The 9,499-nt window shown below is 38.9% G+C and overlaps 1 protein-coding gene and 1 pseudogene across 3 annotated transcripts; one reads left to right on the forward strand and one right to left on the reverse strand.

Annotated features, from left to right (window-relative positions):
• Positions 1-485: 485 nt before the first annotated feature.
• Positions 486-5,518, reverse strand: LOC135607540 (uncharacterized protein At4g33100-like). 3 transcript variants are annotated; one of them, XR_010485208.1, is made up of 4 exons: positions 5,361-5,518; positions 5,115-5,199; positions 3,734-3,865; positions 486-518 (listed from the first exon to the last, which is right to left on the reverse strand). XR_010485208.1 is itself a non-coding variant. In XM_065099479.1 (3 exons), the coding sequence occupies exons 1-3, from the start codon at positions 5,447-5,449 to the stop codon at positions 3,749-3,751; spliced, it is 291 nt and encodes a 96-aa protein (XP_064955551.1). In that variant the 5' UTR covers positions 5,450-5,518; the 3' UTR covers positions 3,507-3,748. The 3 variants fall into 3 exon arrangements, 1 of the variants encoding a protein (XP_064955551.1); XR_010485209.1 differs by lacking the exon at positions 486-518 and adding an exon at positions 1,212-1,230; XM_065099479.1 differs by lacking the exon at positions 486-518 and having other exon boundaries at positions 3,507-3,865.
• A 715-nt stretch (positions 5,519-6,233) lies between these two features.
• LOC103972924 (myosin-17-like) overlaps positions 6,234-9,499 on the forward strand; it is a 27,956-nt pseudogene continuing 24,690 nt past the window's right edge.

Here is a 9,499-nt window from a genome sequence, read left to right on the forward strand (position 1 = left end):
CGCTTGCTTAAAAGTTAAGATTGGGCTGAGGCAGTGGAAAGTTTACAAGACTTGGGCAGAACTTTTGTTAGCATATATGTAGTTGTTGTATAAACTACCTTGCATCTAATGAAATGTGACTATGAATCTAAACCTGTGGATTTTGTGTAAGTTAAAGGATCCCTCATGTATAGGGTTTTGGAATGTTAAATTAAATTCGTGTAATGATATGAACTTATGGTAAATCGTTGATTTTGGTGATTGCATAGATTTCCCCACTTGTAGATTTATTTTGTGGTTATTATTTTGATGAGTTGAGTTTAGACTGTATGAATTATCGAGTGATGTGTGCTATGTTTATGAATTGCACAGGATTATGAATTAGTAGATTATAGAAGTGAAATTTTGATGGGAATGTTTTCTTAGTGACCTCAAATTTGTGTTTGGATCCTGGGTTAGTTATGATGAAAATTTTAAATATTGTCGATATTTTGAGGAGCGTGACACGTCCCGAGGACCATATGGTTGTACCCATAGACCTGGACCAAATAAAATCACTCAAACCTTTTTGCTAGGATCAAATAAATTTCTCAACTCACAAGAATAACTCAGAGCATGTGCAGTGTTATAAAAGCAGTGAAAGGGCCCATCCTCAAACACAGTAACTCATTATCGCAACATTTTATTTGCTGGGAAAGAATCCACCATGACTGCTTAAAAAACTGAGTTATGGCAACATAAATAACTAAGAACCCTATTTTTGTTTTTTCTAATCAATCTTTTGAAGGAAAAATGTTGATGGTGTGGTTCCACTATCAGTTCTCCAAAACTACATAGAGCTTGTAGTTTAAGTGAATCATCTACCAACTTAAAATAGACTTAATCATTTTGCAGTTGTGCGACCACGAAAACACATTTTCACCACATAGACAGCAGGTGACCAAATGATGGATTTAGTTAATTAAGAGGCTTGCAGGTGACAGGCCAGGCTCTCTCTGTCATGCCTCAAGCCAAGGACACTCTAGCACAAATATAAAGGACCGACAACATCATATGATATCATCACATGCCATATAACTAAAAGTTATAATAATAATAATAATCCAACGATGATCCAACTTATTACATAAATTGTTCGATATTATTTAATTAAAATATGAAAACCTAATAAGTTAGGAGTTGATTGCTCAGTAATACTTATACTCATACGACATGTTTTGCTATTCCTGTGCTTGTATTTGTCCTGGGCTTCTGAAAAATTTTATAACAATAATATTCAGTAACAATGCTGTGTACGGTAATCCTGAGTAGGCAAAAGGTACGTCCAAGCAGATGATACAATAAAATGATAAAAAAGCTTCACAAATGATGGTTACAACATGAAAGAATACAATGTACAATCCACACAAGGATCATATATGTAAATACAACAAACATCATGCACATGTCATCATCGGCAAATGAGATGCCCGAATCTCTTGGGATGATTCAGTTCTCCCAACTGTTAATAAAGAGGAATCATATTGCACTCCCCACAATTGATGGAGTGGTGCCTCACCTGTCACGGTGACGACACGTCTCCTCTTTCCCTAGCGGAAGACCGAATAACTATCACATCCGACGGTCCACTCATCTCTTAGGTGCTATAGGCACCTAGAGAATCATCCTATCAGGTCTACTACTCTTAGTAGAAAAACAAGTGTATCTCTAATCAATATCACACATCAATCAATATGACCAAGTCACATCAAATCATACGTCCATAAGCATGTACATACACAACATAAAAGATGAGTCAAAGGGAAATTTGACATATTCAGCATCCAAGTCAATCAAAGTCAAAGAGAGTCAAAGGGATAGAATATGACAAATAGTTACATTTTGCAAAGTATAGGTTTTAGCAGGTCTAAATCATTAATTATAGGTAACTATGGAACTCAAAGTAACCCAATGATCACATTTTTATCATTTAACATTTTCAGGGAGTTTTCTGCATCTTTGGGTTTTTTTTGTTGTAATTTTTTACTATTTTCTACACTATTCTAAAGTATTTACATATTTATTAATTATCTTATTTCCAATTAAATTAGTGTTCAAGGGCCTGTTCTGGGTTCAGCCCACTAACAGCCCGCAGTGCTACCCTGTGGGTTGGGCCACATAACCAGCCCACTACTTGGGCTTATTCAGAATTCAGCCTCCCCAAATCAAAATTGGGTGTATAGATTGGGCTCGCCGATAATGTGGTCAGGTTTGACCGCATGATGATTGGGTTCATTCTAGGGATATGATTTGGGTTCAATCAGTAAGTGGTCAGGTTCAACCACATGATGATTGGATTCAATCAGGATACATGACTTGGTTCGACTCACTAGAGGACAGATTAAATCAATCATGAGTCATCTAGGATCAAGCTGATCTAACCAAATTGCACTGATTTGGCTAGGTGACTAGGTTGGACCAGTCCAGATTGGTCATAGCCATGCCTATGTGGCAGATCCTGTTGGGCCACAATGCATCATGCTGTGTCAGCATTTACAGCAGACATGGCTCCACATATTGCTGATACGGTGATGGATAGTGCCGACATGGTAGCAGTCAGCACTGATGCAGCAGTGACCAGCGCTGACATGACACTGAACAGTGCTCATGTGTCAATGAACAGTGCTTACATGACAATGGTCAGTGCTTATGTGTCGGCAAATAATGCTACCATGGCAGGTTATGGTAGACTCAGCTTGACAGCATACTGTTGTGTCAGCAGGCAAGCCGACTGTACAAGTATGGGTGACATGGCAGTAGTGTCATCATTGACATGACTGTTGTGTGACGTGGCAGATGATATGGGCAGGACTGCAATGCAGTCTCCTAAGTCAGCCATCACTACTGACTTTACACAGCCTGTGATGATGTAGTGAGTCAGCATTGACGTGGCAAGTGACAGTGCCAGCATACTATGGTCTGCAATACAGTCTACCGTGTGATCAGGCATTGCTGACGTGGCACCTGGGCCGAGGTGGCAACAATGTTGATATGGCAGGTTGATGGGGCAGACATGTGGACTGCAATGCAGTCTGCTGTGTCAGCAGTCATGCTGAGTCGACACATGCATAGGCTGACATGACAGCAGTCAACACTGAGATGGCAGGTGATGTAGATCGCTGATGTGGCAACAGGTACAAATTTCATAAACAAAAAATATTCCTCATTGAATAACATTAGATATCAAATAAATAGGATATTAGAGACCAAATAAAATAGGAAAAACAAGGACCAGATTAAGAATTTAATCCGAACAAGAAACAGAGACTAGATCAATCTATAGAACTTAACTCGAACGACATTCATGGGTTAGATCAATCATCTAATTTTGGGCATGAAACATGAGCTAGATCAGTTGATACCAATCAAAATCAAATGAGGGTGGGATGCCTACCTCAATCCTTTTGACGATATCTCTCCGTCTTCCAGTGAAACTTTCACTCTTTGATTTTCCTTCTGCCGTCAACAGAAGAAGAAAGCAAGGAACAGAAGAAGAAACAGAAGTACCCGGCTAATTAACTACGGAGTCGGTTTCATCTTCCCGATCCTAGTAAATCAAAATTTGTTGCTGACAAATCTGAACAAAGCCTAAAATACACCTCCACCCACTTGCATGCTACGGTTACGACACTATCATAATCAACGCATCTTCTCATTGTGACCAAATGATGCAATATCACAAATAATGAGTGCAAACTTGGAGAACAAGAAGCACCTCATGAATATATAGTCACTGGTGGGTGGTGCCATCTCTATCTGCAGGGGAGCTTGCATCATTTTTAACAAAATATGGAGAAGCTTCTGCCTCCAAGAGTATACGCCTCAGATGTTTGTCTTCCAAATGTTGCTGCACATGACAATGATGATACTCTACGTTAAAAGGCTAAAATCATTAAAAGATTAAAAGGAATCAGATGCATAATGGTTCAGATACAGTGGCATTCCATAAAGTGCAAATGTATCAACTTTGGCATTTCATAAAGAGAAGACATATCAACATTCCATAAGGCTTGAAAACTCGTTGGCAGTGGCTCTTTCTTTTGTTTCAAGATTTTTGGACAGAAAACTCCATGCCAGGAAAAAAATCACAACAGAAATTGAACAAGAAGCACCACTCGGAACAAGAAATGACTTGGATCCTGCAAACTTGTCTAAAAGTTTCAATGTAAATATCAGGATTGTTGATGTGATGTTGTTGTTTACTTGTTTCTCAGTATTGACTAGCCAGTGTTGCTATAGGTAGCTGGCACAAAGCCAAGTCTAGAAGTCAGTCATGTTATCTGATGGCATCATGCTCGAAAATTAGATGTAGGAAAGAACCGAAAAAAAGAAAAAAGCTGAGCATGTGATTCTTGTGGATTGTACACCGAGAGTGCATCTTGATGATTTCCATCCTTCAAAAAGACTGGATACCAAAAGATCATTCATTTTACGTGTGTTTCGCTTGGTGGCAGTGAACATAATTTGTATATTTAGCAAGCTCTTTTTCCTAGTAGTTTGAGTGTACTTTATTTTTCTTGTTTGAAGACAGGCACTCATTCCATCTAATGCCTTTTTTACCTTAGTAACTACGTTTACTCGCTTCACTATCTCCTCTGAATTCTTGTTCTTGTTTTACTGATCACATCCCCATCTTTCCTAGTAGTTTGAGTGTACTTTATTTTTCTTGTTTGAAGACAGGCACTCATTCCATCTAATGCCTTTTTTACCTTAGCAACTACGATTACTCGCTTCACTACCTCCTCTGAATTATTGTTCTTGTTTTACTGATCACATCCCCATCTTTACTACGTCTAATGATAAGTGAACTTGCTTTCTGATACTACATAATGCATTCGACACTAGCATAAAAACGAACATTAGGTTCTTCACAATACCTTTTTCTGGCTGTCTTCTGCCTGGCCGAGTGATCAATAACTTTTGCTAAGACATATGATCTACCTATATTCATCTCAATGCAGGAATCTAGCATTGCTTAGAACAAAATAGTCATGCCATCATATATAACAAGAATGAGCGAAACGCATATCATAATCAAGCCAACGAATAAATTTGTCGCACTCGGATCATTGGGGAAGGAAGGGAGGAGAAGATACCGCGAGGCACGCTCTGTATTTGTCCCACTCGGCGACGCACTCTTCTTTGTCCCACTGGCCCTTGGAGAACTTCTCCGAATACCACCTGCGATCCCCCCTCCAGATGAAAGATGGAAGCCTTTTCGCGTCAGTGACGACGACGGCAAGAAAGAGGCGAAAGAAAAAGGAGCAGACGCGACGAGGATCTCTCCGTCTCCGAGTCCCGCCCCTTGAGGAGGACACGAGGAGAGGGGGAATGAGATGCACCTGTTGAAGCAGTCGTGGTAGGCGTCCCGGAGACGGGCACAAGGAGATGCGGTCGCCCCGCCGCCTCTGCTCGTCTTGTTCGACCCCATCGGATCCGCCAGCGACGGCGTCACAGGTGGCTTCGACAAACCCTGGACTGCTTAAGGGGTTGACTTGTAATCAAGTAATTTTAGATTATTTTATTCCCCTTATTTTGGTGGCTTTTTCTATCAGTTAATTTTTATTTTTCTTTTTGCCAACCATTGCATCGCTCGCGGTAAGAAGATAAGAGATAGAGAGGAAAAATCTGAAAATAAATATTTTTAAAATATCTAAAATTAATTAGCCTATTTAACAAATAATAAAATGAGATGGAAGAGATTTTGCTAAAAGATCTTTATGATGACAAGATATTTTGTTATGAGTAAATTAAAGGGCGATTGCGGGTATTATTATTATTATTATTATTATTATTATTTTTTTTTTTGATGATACTTTTTTTTATAATTTTTTTAATCGGTGATTTTTTATTTTAAAATTCCAAAAATACCCTTCAAAAGTTATCATGTTTTTTATTTTCATCTAAATTTAAAGATTTTTTCGTAAAAAAATTTCCTTTTCTCAAAATACCGTGTAATATTTTTATTTAAATTTTTTTAACAGTTGTCATGGTCGGTGCCCCCATCTCTTGGACTAAGTTCGTTCACCTACCTGCCTCTTGATTGGCGGAAGCGACTTGCCACACCAATGGGCCCCCCCGCAATTTCTTCCGACTTGCGACTTCTTCACACAAGAAGGAGAAGAAGAAAAAAAAATACAAATTGTTGTCCGGGCGCCGACTTACACCAGCGCGTCTCCGCCGTCTCTTGTTGTCAAGCGACGTAAACGCTAGGCAACCAAGACAAAAAAGAAAAAGGAAAAAAGAAAAAGAAAAAAAGAAAATGCTCCGAGTCGGAGATTGGAATCAAGATGGCGGTATTTGGTTTGGTAGTCGTCGCATCACCCAACTTAACGGCGCTGTTGTTTTGTTGGTGTGCATACCACGACGCCTCCTGGGCCTCTTCCCACGAACGAACAACATCGAGAGAGAAATAGAGAGAAGAAGGAGAAGAAGAAGAAGAAGAAGAAGAAGAGGAGGGGTAAGAGAGAAGCGATCGCCTTCATTTCCATCGGGGACCCACAGAACCTCCTCCTTCCCCGTCATTACTCGCGTCCGATCTAATCGATCGTATCTCAAGGATATTTCTATCTGAATCGCCCGACTCCGGGCGGATGACCCATGGTACGGTATCGCCGTCCGTTCTTGATGCTTTCTTGAATTAATAGTTTCTCTTTTACTCTTCCATGTTTTGGTATCTGTTCATGGATTGGTCAACACTAGATAGGACCCCCCCATAAGGTCGTCTTCTTCTTCGTTTTCAGTTTCGGGTTCAGTTTCTTGTGTACTCCTCCCGCAATTAGAGGGCATCCGTGATTCTAGGGCTTCTGTTTTGCAGTGGGACGGCCATCAGTTCGGACTGTCATTTCTTACCGAATACAAGCGGATTGGAATACGTGTTCTGTCGTCGAACCGACTTCTTATATCCGTTCGGTGCAAAGACCTTAGATTATGTTCTTATTTGGATCAAGATTTTGGGTTTTTTCACGCCAGGATGTCGGTTTTTCTGTCGTGTTCGTCTCTAAGATGCTAAGGCTACAATTATCGCGCAAACCTGTAATTGCCATAGAAATCTGTGGAGGCGGTCTGGAATTTGAAATTGTGGGGATTTGCGGCTAAAATTAGTTATAAAGGATAGAGTAATTCTTTTTTTGTCATTAGATGCTCTATGTTTCTACCAGCTCGATGATTCAGATACGTGGCTGGTCATGTAGGAAACCGTTCATCAATTGCAATTTTTTTTTACAGGCTTCGATATGCCCTGATGGAAATTTGTGAATTCTTGAGAAAAGGACAAATGGAGAGAGAGCGTTTGCTTAAAATGACTTTTGATCCACTTTGTTGCTTCATATTGTGCCCCTGAATTTATGGGCTTAACTGGTTGATGGTGTGCATCGAGAAACATGATGCCCTTTCTCTCCTTTAACTTCTCTTGGAAAATGAATGTAAAATTCAAATGTTTCAAAACCTGTTCATACATAACATTTGAAAGTTTTTTCACAAACTCTATCAGCGAATGTCATAAGTTAGGACTATTTTCAAACTTGGTGTCTGTTTAGAACCTCAAGTACCAACGAACCTTATAATTGTTCAAACTTATCTGTCTTAACAACCACAATATGGTTGAAATTGTTTTGATTTTGTGTTTTTTGTCAAAATCTGAATCAACATATCATGAGATACGGACGTTGCATGCTCTATTAGTAACTGCCATCATTCACTGCCATGTCCATGCCAAGTATGCTTTAACTCCCAGTCACTTAGCAATAGAGTTGCACAACGGAGCTAATGTCTAAACACCTCCCTCTTTGATACTGCTGTTATGAATGCATTTAATATCAAGAATCATATTATGTGGACCGCACATTGCTTGTGCAGTATTTGGCTGAGTTAATTCTATTTATGTTGACCTCAAGATGCCAAAAACGATGTAGATAAACATGATTTGATTTCCATACTTACAGGTTGGAACCAATTAGTCTCTTATGGGCATAGATACACCCATAATGAACATTTGAGTTCTGAAGCAAAAGACGCTAGTCGACCGTTTGAGCATATAAATCACAATGGAGCTTGTTGCTATTGTATAAATTTATATGCATCTGGCAAAGATTGCATTAGGTAGTGAATTCAAATGATGTCCTGCATTGCTGCTATTTATTGATGCTAATATATTAGGTAAAATAAAATATATAAAAAACCAGAGAACTTTCATGATTTAGAATGATTCCTAATATATGCAGTGTAAGTCAGACCAAGTGGTGAGTTAAGGAAGTAATAAGTTAAGAAAACTAGAACAAGAATTTTGAGTTGCTGCCTTCTGCTTCTAGAACTTGACTATTGACCTATCTGTTCATAGGATTCATCATCCACTAGCTGCAGACATTCTCTGTAGTTCTTTTATTCCCAAGGTGTTCAAATTGATGCATGCTTAGGTTGCTGTCTTATGCAACTAGATACTGAAAACTTGATCGAATTCTTGTCTTCTGCTCCTAGATTTCCACCACTGGCCTTTCTGTCTCTAGGACTCATCATCCACTAGCTGTAGTCATTCTTTTCAGCCTTTGCATTTTCTGTTTCTTTCTCTCAAACTACTCTATTTGATTTGTGTCTTTGTGGCCTAATATGCCATCAACATGCCAAACTTCAGATGATTGCTTTTCCAACTTCAGCTACATTAACACACGATATTCTGCCTAATGACACGGTCCTGCCCATATCGCCTCTTGCTGAGGTTGTATTCTCATATAATCTATGTAGGCTGGAAGCTGCTAATGGGTAAAAGCTCCACATGTGTAGCACAATCCTCTGCTTGATGGAGGCCATTGTCTCTGATATGGTTGCAGGGACCATCTATCAGCCATGAGCAAAGGAAGCAATTATTTTTCAAGATCTTCACTAATTTTTAGCAATCGTTTACAAAATTGCTGAGATAGATACTTCAGTTATTGAGAACACCGCAAAATTTTCATTTGATGTTTTACGTAATTCACATTTAGAATCTGAAGAGGTTGTTATGTTACAATTTGACTAATTAAACAGCTCATTCTGTGTTTTCTGGTTATTGAATGCCATATGATGCTCTTATTGAATTTGTATATGCTCTTATTGACATGTCTGACCCATAATACAATTGCAGGCTAGCCTAGATAACATCATTGTAGGTTCTCATGTCTGGGTTGAAGATCCAGTTCTGGCTTGGGTTGATGGCGAGGTTTTTAAGATCAATGGTAATGAGGTCCATGCACATACAACTAATGGGAAAACAGTATGTATTCAAAGTATTTACCGTTTAATTTCATTCACTTAACAAAATCCTTGTTGGTAATCTTGCCATTGTTCATCTTGATGTACATTTTGGTTAGTCTTTTATACTTGCCGGTGCATATATAATGCTTGTCACTTATTTTGAAAGTCTTATTAAATGATAAAGAAGCTGTGATTTTTTTCCATGGAAGTCCAACTATTGACTTTTGTTACCTAACTAATCCATTTTAGAAAT

The sequence above is a fragment of the Musa acuminata genome, chromosome BXJ2-3 (assembly GCF_036884655.1).
Source record: "Musa acuminata AAA Group cultivar baxijiao chromosome BXJ2-3, Cavendish_Baxijiao_AAA, whole genome shotgun sequence".
In the NCBI taxonomy this organism is placed as follows: Eukaryota; Viridiplantae; Streptophyta; class Magnoliopsida; order Zingiberales; family Musaceae; genus Musa; species Musa acuminata.